Source organism: Crotalus tigris, unplaced genomic scaffold (genome assembly GCF_016545835.1).
Source record: "Crotalus tigris isolate CLP2741 ecotype Arizona unplaced genomic scaffold, ASM1654583v1 scf7180000019016.1132606, whole genome shotgun sequence".
Taxonomy (NCBI): domain Eukaryota; kingdom Metazoa; phylum Chordata; class Lepidosauria; order Squamata; family Viperidae; genus Crotalus; species Crotalus tigris.
The window spans coordinates 525,462-539,169 of NW_024097330.1; the positions used below are offsets into that span (position 1 = coordinate 525,462).

A 13,708-nucleotide genomic window follows, 5' to 3' on the forward strand; every position below is an offset into this window, starting at 1 on the left:
ATAATTGTAATTTTTTCCAATCTTTTAAATCCTTTTGCACTTTTGCCCATAATGTCTCATAATTATTCTTATACAATTTTACATTAGAGGCTGTGATATATACTCCCAAATATTTAACCTTTTTCACTATTTCAAAACCTGTTAACCAACATTTCCTTTTCCTTCATAGTCATATTTTTTGATAATATTTTAGTCTTATTATTATTTACTTTAAAACCAGAAACTTTCCCATACTGGGTTATAATTTCTACTAAATCTATAACCGAATAAGTTGGTTGAGATAAAGTCACGACTAAATCATCTGCAAAAGCTCTCAATCTATAATCATTTTTATTTATTTTTATTCCCTTTATGTTAGTTGATTCGGGAATTTTAATGAATAAAATTTCCATTGTTAAAACAAACAACAACGGAGATAATGGACACCCCTGTCTTGTACCCTTTTCAATTTTAAATACCTCTGTTAACCCCCCATTAACTATGATTTGAGCCAATTGTTGTTGATATATAGCCTTGAGAGTATATAAAAACTTATCCCCAAAACTCATTTTCTCTACAACTTTCAATAAAAATTGCCAGTTTAACTTATCAAAAGCTTTTTCAGCATCTAAGAATATCAAAGCTGCAGGAATTTGATTATTCTTATCCAAATACTCAATTAGATTAACAATTTGTCTTACATTATATTTCATATATCTTCCAGTTATAAAGCCAGATTGATCACTATGAATCACTTGTTTCAAAACATGCATTAATCTATTTGCCAATATTTTCGTAAAAATCTTATAATCTGTATTCAAAAGAAATATAGGTCTATAATTCTTAGGCTGAGCAGGATCTTGATCCTCCTTTGGAATCAACGATATTAAAGCTCTTCTCCAAGATGGAGGCACTTCTGCTCCCGACAGAATGCTATTAAAGACTTCCTTTAATGGTTCTATCATTTCTTCAAATAAGATTTTATAATACCTTGCTGTTAGACCATCTGTACCAGGAGCTTTACCAATCTTCAATTGTTTAATAGCCAAAATAATTTCTTCAGAAGTAATTAAACCACTCATCTCATTTCTTTGGTCATCTGAAAGTCTAGGAAAATTTGCAGATTGCAAATACTTATCTATATCTGAAACTTGTATATTTTCACTAGCATCTAGCTTTGTATAAAAATCTAAAAAACTCTTTTTAATCAAGTTTTGTTGATAAACCTCTTTACCTTTATAAACTATTTTATCTGTAACCCTTGATTTCTGTTTCTTTCATAACTGATAAGCCAACCACCTACCAGGTTTATTTGCATTACAAAATGTATTATGTTTCATATAATTTAAATTAATTGCAACCTGATCAGCCATTAACATATTAAATTGCTCCTTCAACATATTTATAGAAACTTTTAAACTATTATCCGATGGGTTCAAAATATAAGCTCCCTCTTTCATTTTAATCTCTTCTTCCAACTCTTCACGGTTTTTTGCCTGTTTATGCCTATGCGCATTATTCGTATGAATCAAAACCCCTCTCATATAAGCTTTGCTGGTGTCCCACACCATAGCCATTGAAGTACCTTTATGCATATTCAAAACAAAAAATTCCTTCAAATATACTCTACATTTTTGAAAAATCCCCTCGTATCTAAATAAATTCTCATTCAACCTCCAGATCTTCTACTCCAGTGTTTCTCAACCTTGACAATTTTAAGGCATGTGGACTTCAACTCCCAGAATTCCACAGCCAGCATTGCTGGCTGTGGAATTCTGGGAGTTGAAGTCCACATGCCTTAAAATTGTCAAGGTTGAGAAACACTGTTCTACTCCCTTCTTCAGCAGATAACTCCAACCATACAGGACTGTGATCCGACAAAGTCCTAGAAAAAATCTTGGCATTCTTTACCCTAGAAAAAAGATCAGTAGTAATTAGAAAAAAATCAATTCTAGAAAACGATTGATGCCTGCCCGAGAAGAAAGTATGGTCTCTGTCTTCCATATTCCGTTCTCTCCAAATATCTCTAAATTCCAAATCATCCTTCAAATAAAAAAAAACTTTAGGTAATTTAGCTTGATTAGAAGATTTCGTAGATCCTCTCTTGTCCTTACTAACATCTATAACTCCATTCCAGTCCCCCATCATAATAACAGATTTATAATCCAACTGAGTCAATTTCTGATGTATCAGCTTATAAAACTGCTTTTGTTGTTGGTTAGGAGCATACAATCCAATAATAAGAAGTCTCTTGCTGTATAATGCTAAATCAATAATAACATATCTTCCTTGTGGGTCAGAATCAATTAATTTAGGAGATAAATCTTTCTGCACATAAATAACTACCCTCCCTTTTTTCTCTGGAGCAGGAGCTATAAAATGTGATCCTAACCGTGAGTTAATCAAATACTTTTGATCCTTCGAGGTAATATGAGTCTCTTACAAACAAACAACATCATTCTTATGTTGTTTCAAATAATGAAATACTTTCCTTCTTTTCTGTGGCAAATTCAGTTTAACATTCCATGTCAGAAACTTTGCCATCTTTAATGGCCTGAAGCCTCCGGACCACTGCTTGAAGATCTGCAGTAGAATATCTCTTTGGTCTTGTCCCTCCCACAGGCTCTGAAGTAGTCACATCCTGTACTGTAGGTCCAGCCTCCACTTTTCTCTGTTCCTTTTCTTTACGTCTGTAAGCTGCACGAGTCATTCTCTGCCCCTTTGGAGCCTCTTTTATCTCCAAACACTGTTGAGCAGACTCCTGTAAGTCACTTACAACTAATGACATTGCGCTTTCAGCCGGCTGTTTTTCCAACTTATCTTCATCTCTCTTAGATCGTGGAGATGGTGGTGAACCTGCCTTCAGGACAGAAGTATAAAAACCTTTCACTTTTAAAATTGTATTAAGCCTATAACGTGTCCCAGCATAGTTCACCACTATTCCTACAGGTATTTCCCATCTAAATTGCACCTGTTGTTCTTTAAGCTCCTCTACCAAAAAAGCAAACTCCTTTCTTCTTCTGAGGACTTTTGGAGGAATTTCTTTTAATATTATAACATCTTGGGCTGCAATTTGAAATCTCTGCTTGTAAAAAGCCTGTATAATTTCGTTACGAAGCGATCTTCTAGAAAAATAAATGACCACATCTCTTGGTAAATTTCTCTGCCTCGCAACCCATGAATTAACTCTAAAAAAATTTTCTATCTCTCTCAGAATTTCCTCCTATTCACATTCCAAAATTACAGCCAAATCTCTGGATATTTCTTCTCTCAAATCCTCTTGCAAGTTCTCTTCCAGACCTCTTATTCTCAAAGCAAATTCCATATCTCTATATTGTGACATAATAATTTCATCCTGAAATTTTAATTTCAACTTTATCAACTCTATCTTCTAATTTTTCAACATTTTCCACAACATCATCCACACGGTCGTCAAAACGTTCTATATGAGAAGCAAGTCCTTGAAATGCAAACACAATGTCTTCCCTCATCTCTCTATTTTTACTCTCAAGAAACTCTGCCATTTCTTCTTTGATCTGTCGCGCTGTTTGCCCCAAGGCATCCTGTAAATCTTTAAGTGTCAATGCATGCGATGGGGGAGAAGGCGGGGAAGATTTAGGCTTGGTCTGTTGTACCACCGGAGAGGAAATTGAGGCTTTAGGAAAAACCAAAATTCCAGGACGTTTTGAAGCCATTTTCAGACTATTTTTTTTTAAAAACCACTTCTTATAAATCTTGTAAAATCTTAAAACCAGCACTTAAAAAGAAAAAAAAGAGAAAGTCCAAATAAAAAAAGATTCTTGCTTTTTGAATGACTGCCCAAATCCATTACATTGTTTAAACTTTGTTACCTTTAAAAGTGAAAGTCCATCTTAACGATGTCTGTTCAAACAAAAAGACAGCATTTATGCGCCATTTTCTACTCGTCCTTTTATTAAGATTAATAGATGGCGAAATTTCTTTAATTCTCCTGAGTTAAAGTTCCAAATTCTCACAATACTAATTTCTCCTGATCAGCTCCGTCTGCTTTAAATTTACTCACAGTTTTCTTTAAGAAAGCAGAAGTGGAAGCAGCGTCTAGCTTTGTTCCTTTGAAATCAGAACAAAGACCTCCTGGGGTGTGGAGAATACCATTGACTCCGAAGAAGTTCTCATCTTTTGACCCCCCCCCAAAAAATTTATGGGGGTCTTGGGGAACTCAACTTCTATCCAGGCAAGCTCGCCTCCTCCCCTTTTCCCGAGGAGAGAGGCTTCAAAACAGCTGTAGATTGCCATCTCCGCAGGCTTTGACACATTCCCAGGGCGGACGGCTAAGGAAAAGCCGCCATTAGTGCAGCTGTCACCACCGGAAGCCCCAGATATATCTGGATCTTAATGCCTTAATCAACAGAAAATGTAAATATTATTTCTTGTCATGCATCACTGACACTGCAGAGTAATGAATAAGTATTTTGGTAATACTTGTTTTTAAAATTTGGTAACGGAACTCTTAATCAAATATTATGTAACTATAATTTTATGATGTTTTCAATTTTTCAAAATAAATATACTACCAAGAAAGGCTGAATAGCAACACATAGAGTTGAATGACGTGTTGCACATGCAATTTGGTTCTTATACCATTTCAACTGCTGAAACTCCAGAGGGAAATGGATGATATATAGTACAATTATTTTGATTGAATTTTATATTTATGATCCTTATTTTTGTTTTAATGTTTTATGGTACATTTTAGTGGAATGTCTGTAAGCCACCTAGAACCATTTCTGGTGAAATGGGTGGCATACAAGTTAAATAAATAAATAAATAAGAAAGAGTTGGAGTATCCTATTTTGTCCAATCAATGGATTCAGGCTTTAAGGAATGTTTGATATGGTTCTTATAACCTAAAAGCTTAGTTAATTCAATAAAACAATTATCTTTAGGGATTACTGGACCAATGAGACAATGTTTTAAAAAGGTTGACTCTCATCCTTTCTATTCTTCAGATATAATAAATTTGAAGGAACTTGGTACTTATATGGGCATTGCTACTTGCTTGGGCATAATGATTAAACATTATTAGGCCAAACCATGTTCTTTAAAGATATTAATTTGGGGGTTAAAGATATTAATTTAAAATTAACTACAATACATGTTCAAAATAAATAACATTAAACATTAAAATATGCAGTTTTTTACCTTTCTATCAATCCATTTTTATTATGGTCACAGACCAGCATTACAAATAAAAGCATTAAAAACAATACAAAATAAAAATAAAAGGCAGGCAAAATAATATATTACGATTGGTGGTGGATTATCAGTGGGCAGTTAGAGTCTATTTAATACAGCATACAGAATGCGGCCATATTCAAAGAAACTAATTTGCACTGATCTGATAACAGTAGTTGTACATAAAAGAGATCACTATTTCCCAGATATTTTATTAGGTAAGATGTTATATATTGAGTCTGTGAGTCCTTATAGAACAGGGCTGTCAAAATGCCGGCCCGCAGGCTGGATGCATCACGCAGAAGCCACCCCCACCCCATTGCCAGCAATGGCAAGACAGTCACAATATGTCGCGCAATGTCACGAATTTGACATGTCTATTATAGAAAATGCAACATAGCAGGATGTGAGCTGTAGTTTCAATGTTCCTTGTCCACAGAGGCACAGTCTCAGCTCATATGGTATTTTTTTCTATTGGCCCTCCAAAACTGCTGTGGGAAGTACACTGCAGCACGGCAGCTAATAGTAATAGCACTTATATACACTTTTTACTGCTTTACAGCACTCTCTAAGTGGTTTACAGAGTCAATATATTGCCCCCAACAATCTGGGGCCATTTTACCAACCTCGAAAAGATGGAATCAACCTCGAGCTGGTCAGGATAGAAATTCTGGCAGTGGGCAGAGTCAGCCAGCAATACTGCATTCTACCCACTGCACCACAATGGCTCCTAGGGTTAATGCCTTTTGGATTTTGGAAAGGAGAAGTTTGAATGCTCAAAAAAACATTGGGAAGAGCTCTTGGGAAGAGCAGTCTGATCATGTTGGATTTCCAGATCTTCAGTACTTTACTTAATTGCACTAAGTACATTTACTTTTCTACTTTTTTTCTCTTCAGTAAATAACTGTTTAGGTTTGTGCTATAAACTAAGCAATATTTAAATAAGAGTAACATATTTATATTGCTATTTACAGGTAGTCCACGAGTTATGAGTGTAATGGAGGGCTACATAATGTCCCCAGCCTCAGATCCAGGCAGCAATGGCCTGGAAAAGGCCTCCGGAGGCTGGATCGGGCCATGGGGGGGGGGCACAGAAGCATTCCCCGACCTCAGATCTGGGAAGCAGCACCCTGGAAAAGATCTCCAAAGCCCAGATGGGGCTGCAGTAGGGCACAGAAGTGTTCTCTGGACTCAGATCCGGGTGGCAGTGGCCTGGAAAAAGCTTCCGACCTCACAATCCAGCCTCCAGAAGAACGTAGAAGTGTCCCCCAGCTTTGGTTCCATTCTCTGTTGCAGAGAACAGAGGCCTAAAGGGATCACGTAAGATCAATAGCGTGAGATCTCGCCCCACTGATCTTGTGTGATTCTGTGTTATTTTAGGCCTCCATACTCTGCAACTGCACTGAAGGCCTGGAGTAGTCAAGAAAGTGAAGGATCTCAATCTTCGTAGGGTGAGTATTGAAGGCCTAATGCCTAGGGAGGCCCGGGGCGGGGATGGGGAGAGAGGGAATAACCAGAGTGAATATTGTAGACCCACTGCAGTTGCTCATAAGGGCAAACAACTGCTGTGGTGCTGCAATATTTGTAATTTCGGGACTTACTCGTAAGCACTAGGGGGCGTCATCACGTACTTTGAACGAGCATTAAGTGAATGCTCGTAACTTGAAGATTACCTGTACTTTATATATGCTACAACAAAGTACTGAAATTTAAAAAAATGTCAGTTGTAATGTTTTTGAAAAAATAAACTAAAGTTTTTGACTAGTAGTCATTCTTTAAACCTTCTAACACTTTTATTTATATTTTTCAAAAGAAATATCTTCATAAAGTAAAAATATTTGTTGCAAAAACACTATTCCTTGGAGCTATGTATGTTGATCCATAAAACCTAAACATTTTTCCAATATGAGTAGGTCATGAAATAGATCCTTTTACATAATAGATAAAAAATATTGTAAGAAAACCCTTTAATAGAAACAATAACCAGGATAATTTTATAACAAGAAAAAATATTCTTAGCAGATTTTGCCCAGGATGTACTTTGCATTTAATCATAATAAACACCTGTAACCACGAATAGTGAATAAACTATCAAAATTGACATGAATAGCAAGGCTTTTAAACACTGATATTTTCCATAGGCAACCAGAACAGTTTCTTTCACTGCCACAACAGCAAACCTTTTTTGTTTAAAGTTGTCTTTGTGTGGTGCAAATAAAGTTATCATAAAAGTTTCCAGAATTCCTCATTTCAGGAAATTATCTACCTGTCATGATTCCGACAGACAGAAACGCACAAAGCAGAACTCTGAGGTTTGAAATTTCCTCAAAGAACATGTTTATTAGTTACGAAGTATCAGCACTGTCAAAAGTAAAACCAAGTCTGAATACAGAAGTAACAATTGCTCAATCACAAAGTTAAATGTCCCACCTACAAAACTTTGCAAGCAACTATATTCCCCAATATACTTATTTGGCGGGCTTTTTATGCAAAGCCCAGTCCCTAATCTCAGCAGCAGCAGATGACCTTGGTTCCCATGAGACAGAAGATTATTTTGACTAACGAAGCACCTGGGCAACCTGCTTCCCTCCATTCTATCTGGCAAACTAGAATGAGAAGAAAAAATGGCTATAGCCATGCTCATTGTAGAGTTGACAGTGGGCCCCACTCAAAAGGAAAGAGTCTCCCATATGGGAAACAAAAAGCATGTTAAGTATTTCTTTGAGGCTTGTGAGGATATTTATCGTAAAACTTTTTTATTAACCAGTCTGCTTTCACATTGATACATTTCACCCATGTAGCTTCTGATCGGTACTGTAACTTTCCCTTGTACAACCTAAAATCAAGAATTCGTTTTATTTCATAATGTGTCTCCCCCTCTACCACTACTGGACTCAGCGGCTTCTTTGGAATAGGTCTTAAAGAGGATTCAGATACAGATTTCAACAAACTACAATGAAACATAAGGTGGACTTTCCCCAACAGTCATGGAAATTTCAATTCCACTGTAACAAGGCTTATGATTTCTGTGATGGAAAAAGGACCAAGGAACTTTGGCCCCAATTTTCTGCTGGGTAACTTTAACCTTAAATATTTTGTTGAAAGATAAACCAATCGCCCAACATAAAAAGAGTTTTGAGGAGAGCGTTGTTCATCTGCCTGCTCCTTGTAAACCTTGATAGCCTTGGTCAATGCTTTCTTCACATTCACCCAAACCCCCTGGAAAGACGTCACTCATTGATCCAAAGTCTGGGAAGTAGGAGGCTCGTGGGGATACTTTTGTGCATAGGCACAAAATCCCGACCCATTACTATTTAAAATGGGGTGAGTCCAGTGTTACTGTGCACAGTATAGTTGTAGGCTACCTCCGCAAAAGGCAGGAGGTCAGTCCAATTAGTCTGCTGGTAATTAACATCACATCTGAGGTACTGTTCCACCACTGCATTAGCTTTTTCAACAGCTCCATTTGTAGTCAGATAAAAACCTGACGAAAGCCCCTGAGTTGACCCAATCAGTTTAACGAACTCCCTCCAGAATGTTGCAGTAAACTGGACTCCCCTGTCAGAAATAATCTGCTTTGGGGCTCCATGGAGCCTATATATGTGTTTCAAAAACATCTTGGTTAGCTTTTGGGCAAAGGGAAGTCCTGATCAAGTGATGAAATGTGCTTGTTTGGAAAATAGATCAATTACAGTCCCTATTCCGGTGTTTCCGTTGCTCTCAAGCAACTCTAATATAAAGTCCATGGCTATCTCTTCCCAAGGCTGAGAAGGACCAGCCACTTGTTGCAGCAACCCTAGGGGCTTCCCAGGATGTCTTTTCATTGCAGCGCACATAGCATAGCTCCTCACATAATTCTCAACGTCTCTTTTCATCCCTGGTCACCAGAATTGCCTTTGCACTAAATGCAACCCGCCTGCTTTGCATCATGACTTTACTGAAGGGCTTGTAGTCTGAGGCCATTTGGGTGGTATAATGTAGAGCCTTTCCAGGCTACTCCTCACCTAAGGGTTAAAATAGATTTGTTGTCTTTGCCTTGTCTAGGTGTCAGTCTCTAATTGCTCCTTAAGTTCCTTCAGTAAGCGATCATCAGGACCAGTAGGTGGTCCTTGTGTTTGCGATCTAGTTGTTATTTGAGAAGCAGACTGTGGCAGGGGAATAATGAAGTTGAATACTTCCTCCCGGTGACTTTTGAACTAGGGCATTCAAGACAAGGCATCAGCCAAAAAATCCTTACCCCCTGGGAAATAGTTTAAGATGAAGTTAAAACGGTTGACATATTGAGCCCACCAGACCTGTTCTGGGGATAATTTGTGGGGGGGGGGGGTTTTCAGAGCCTTTTATGACCAGTCCACACCTCAAAAGGTATCTCCCCCCTTCCAAAAAATGACACAACGTTAGTAATGCCCATCATACCACAAAAGCCTCCTTTTCTCCCAAATAGCCCACTCCTCTTCATGTTGGTTAGCTTCTGAGAAGTGTAAGTGCATGGTTATAATTTCCCCTGGTGATTTTTTTGTAAGACAACAGCACCCACAGCCACATCACTCGCATTGGCTTGAATGATGAATTGTTTTCAGGATCAGGGTGCTTGAGAGCAGGTTTGGCTGCAAAGAGTATTTTTAGTTTCTCAAATGCAGCTTGACTTTCTAGGGATCAAGGCAATGGCTGACAAGGTTGGGGTTTCTCCCCCCCCTCTTCCCATTTTCAATAAGTTGATTATTGGCATGGCTATCTTTGCGAAAGAGGGGATAAATTGGCGGTAAAAGTTAGCAAACCCCAGAAAGCTTTGAAGTTGTTTACAGAGCGAGGGGGATGCCATTCCAATACAGCTTTTACTTTTGCAGGATCCATTTCTATCCCCTCATTTGAAAATCGGTAGCCTAGATAATCAGGCCTGTCTGGTGAAACTCACATTTAGAAAGCTTTGCATACAGTTTAGCTTTCAGCAGTTTCCTCAGCATTTTACGGACCAATTTAATGTGCTCTTCCATAGTCTCAGTGTAAATGAGAATATCATCAAGATAAACCAAAACCCCTACACATGATCATGGAGCACCTGGTTGATTAACTGCATAAATACAGCAGGAGCTGTATAGTCCAAAAGGCATCACTTTAAATTGAAAGTTTCCCAGGGGGCAATTGAAGGTGGTTTTCCATTCGTCCCCTTCCTTAATCCGGACTTGGTAATAAGCCTCCCTTAAATTTGACTTCTGGTCCTACGCAGTAGTGACTGGTCACGGGTTTGCTGCACCCCTGTGGCCAACTTTCGTCCTGCCTGGAGACCCTAATACAGTGGTTCTCAACCTGTGGGTCGGGACCCCATTTGAGGTCGAACAATTATTTCACGGGGGTCGCCAAACCAGGCTGTCCGCCATTTTTTTCCCCTTTTCTTTGGCCACGCCCCTGGCACCTGGTAATGTATAAGTGGATGGGGGTCACCACAACATGGGGAATGGTATTATGGGGTCGCGGCATTAGAAAGGTTGAGAACCACTGCCATAATGGGTCGAAGCCACCCCAGAGAGGCGGCGAAGAAAGAAGGGTGCCCCGGCAACTCTGGAATGACTGCGGTCATTTCGTTCATCTTGGGGAAAGCCTTCTAACCCGACAAGAGAAAGGCTATATTTCATCGATCAGCCCAAGCTATAGTCCAACCACAGTCCAAAAGAACTAACCAGCATTACAGTAAACAGCACAGTGCTAGGCTGCATTAACAGAGGGATAGAATCAAGATCACATGAAGTATTAATACCACTCTTCAATGCCTTGGTAAGCCACACTTGGAATACTGCATCCAGTTTTGGTCACCACGATGTAAAAAAGATGTTGAGACTCTAGAAAGAGTACAGAGAAGAGCAACAAAGATGATTAGGGGACTGGAGGAACAGTTGCTAGAATTGGGTATGTCTAGTTTAACGAAGAGAAGGACAAGGGGGGACATGATAGCAGTATTCCAATATCTCAGGGGCTGCCATAAAGAAGAGTATCGGCACGGTCAAAAGTGAAACCAAGTCTGAATACACAAGTAACAATTGCCCAATTACAAAATTATATGTCCCACCCACAAAACTATGCAAGCAACTATGTTCCCTAATATACTTATTTGGTGGGCTTTTTATGCAACGCCCAGTCCCTAGTCTCGGGAGCAGCAGATGACCTTGGTTCTCATGAGACAGAAGATTATTTTGACTAACGAAGCACTTGGGCAACCTCCCTCCCTCCATTCTATGTGGCAACCTAGAATGAGAAGAAAAAATGGCTTCAGCCATGCTCATTGTAGAGTTGACACTACCATTTGACTGCTATTGTTTTGGATTATAGACTGAAAGATGATTTGAGTTGGTGTAAGATAAACCATAAGGATATATTGTATAAGCGTAATTCATTATTTCTGCTTACTTTGATCAAAAGAATATTTTTCAATGTTAATTTATGTCAAGGAAGAAAATATTAAAATAACAAAAGGGTTATAAAAATAAAATGTTCTGAGGTGAACTTTATTTTTCAGAGTTTGGACTAACATTATTACTTGTTATTTCAGTGATACCTTGACTTAATGGACCTCAGATACAATGGATATTATTATACAGACTTCACCCCCTTTCTATGGTTTATGACTTGTCTTATGTATCAAGGTTTTACTGCATTATGATGATGATACAGTTGCTTGGTTCTAATATGCAATAGTATCAAATACATTGTTCTAATATGTTCACAAATTTAGGCAATTTAGAACTATAGAAATTTACTACACGGTATTTGTGCTGGTGCTTTCAAAAAAAGCTCAGGAATGGAAGAAATAGAAACCACCAATGATAGTTTCAAATGAGATTGATAGAATATATGATTCTTTTATTACTCCAATACAATTGGCTTTTAAATTATTTCCAATGCCAGTTCAACATAATTGCTTTTAAATCTTCGAGCAGTATAAAATCATAAGTGTGTTCCAAAATATTATTTTGTCTCCAGTTTTTTGGAATGATGCTGCTTTTCATTTAATCATCAATCAAAATATATGGAAAACATTTATTATCTTACAAATATTTGTTAAAGCCCATATAGAACAATATTGTTTAATCAATTCAATAAAGTTATTCAGTTGAGTTATTCTGGCTATTTTAAACTGTTTGGACTTCAACTTCCAGAATTCCCCAGCCAATATGTTTAGCTGGGAATTCTGGAAGTTGAAGTCCAAACAGCTTAAAGTTGCCAAAGTTGAGAAAGACTGCAATAGAGCCTTTCCATCCATAGAACCTTCTGATGTTATGATTCAGAATGATATTATATTATTTTACTGTGTAAAAATTTTACTGTGTTTTTATGATTTTGTTACATTTCGTTATGAGGTTCCTATAAATCCTATTAGCAGTTTTGTAAATTTCTTTATGCCAATTGGAAGTATAGTGTCTGTATCTTATCAAAGTAAGAAAAAAAACAGTTAAGCTATACTGGGGATAAATAATACTGTCAAACAATCAATTAACATAATATTTATTTTAATCTATTTAGGTGATTTTGTTACCTCCAATAACTTTGTGTTTGATAAATACATTATATTGTTAAATGAACAGTAATTACCTGACTCCTGGAGGTAACGATAAACCAAGAAATTCACTTCATCGCTGGTTATGCTCATCTTAGCCCCACCTCAATACAATGAGGCTTGCAAGAAGTGTGATCCACGCTCTGTTCAAAGAGGAATAATCAGAAATATATCTTTTGATTGCAATTATTTAATTTTAACTTTAATTTAGAATTTTAAATTTTTTTAAAGGTAAATGAGCTGTTACTCTGAGTTACAGCTGCATTTAACTGAAATAAACATGAATTCAAGTAATTATTTAATTGATTGAAAGGTTTAATTGTTGGGTAAAATATATGTAGCAATAGTAAATTGACCATTTTGAATGAGAGTTTCGTCATTTATTTTGAAACTATTCACAAATTTACACGGTTGTCTCTGTAAAATGAACCCACATACCAGAAAAGAACCAAATATTGCAAGATAACAGTTTAAAAGGATCCATCTAGAACAATATGGTTGATGACTCTGCAGCTTATAATTGTTTTAAAAAATTTACATTACAAACAAAATATAATTTTTAACTATGACTATGAATCAAAAGTATATCAAATGGCCTTTAAAATACAATATATAGTCCAATTGTTCCAATGTCTATGTTGCACTTTTACCATTCTCATCACCAAGTTATACCACAATGTTAGACAACAGAATGGATTTTTTTACAAATTCTCTACATATATGTGCATACATGTTTCTCCGTTTTGTACTTAGGAAAAGGGGCGTTGACTTACCTGAACGCCTTTTCTCAGCACGGAGATGGATAATCCACGCAGTGGGTTGAGACTGTATTCCTGGCCAATCAGATCAGTCAGCCAAAGTTGCCACGCCTGTCCTGGACCATGATTCTCCAGTCTTGACACGAGCGCAGCCATTGACTGACAGTAAGACGTTTTGGCTCCACTAAATATACCCTATTATCCTAGT

General features: G+C 37.4%; 1 protein-coding gene across 2 annotated transcripts in view; it reads right to left on the reverse strand.

The window, feature by feature from the left end:
• Positions 1-13,454, reverse strand: part of TBL1X (transducin beta like 1 X-linked) — a 110,003-nt gene extending 96,549 nt beyond the window's left edge. The window contains exon 1 of one of the 2 annotated variants that reach the window (XM_039358394.1): positions 12,778-13,454. In XM_039358394.1, coding sequence (XP_039214328.1) covers positions 12,778-12,835 — 58 coding nt within the window. In that variant the 5' untranslated portion in view covers positions 12,836-13,454. The remainder of the gene's footprint in view (positions 1-12,777) is intronic. The other variant, XM_039358396.1, reaches the window with a different exon arrangement.
• Between the last annotated feature and the right edge of the window lie 254 nt (positions 13,455-13,708).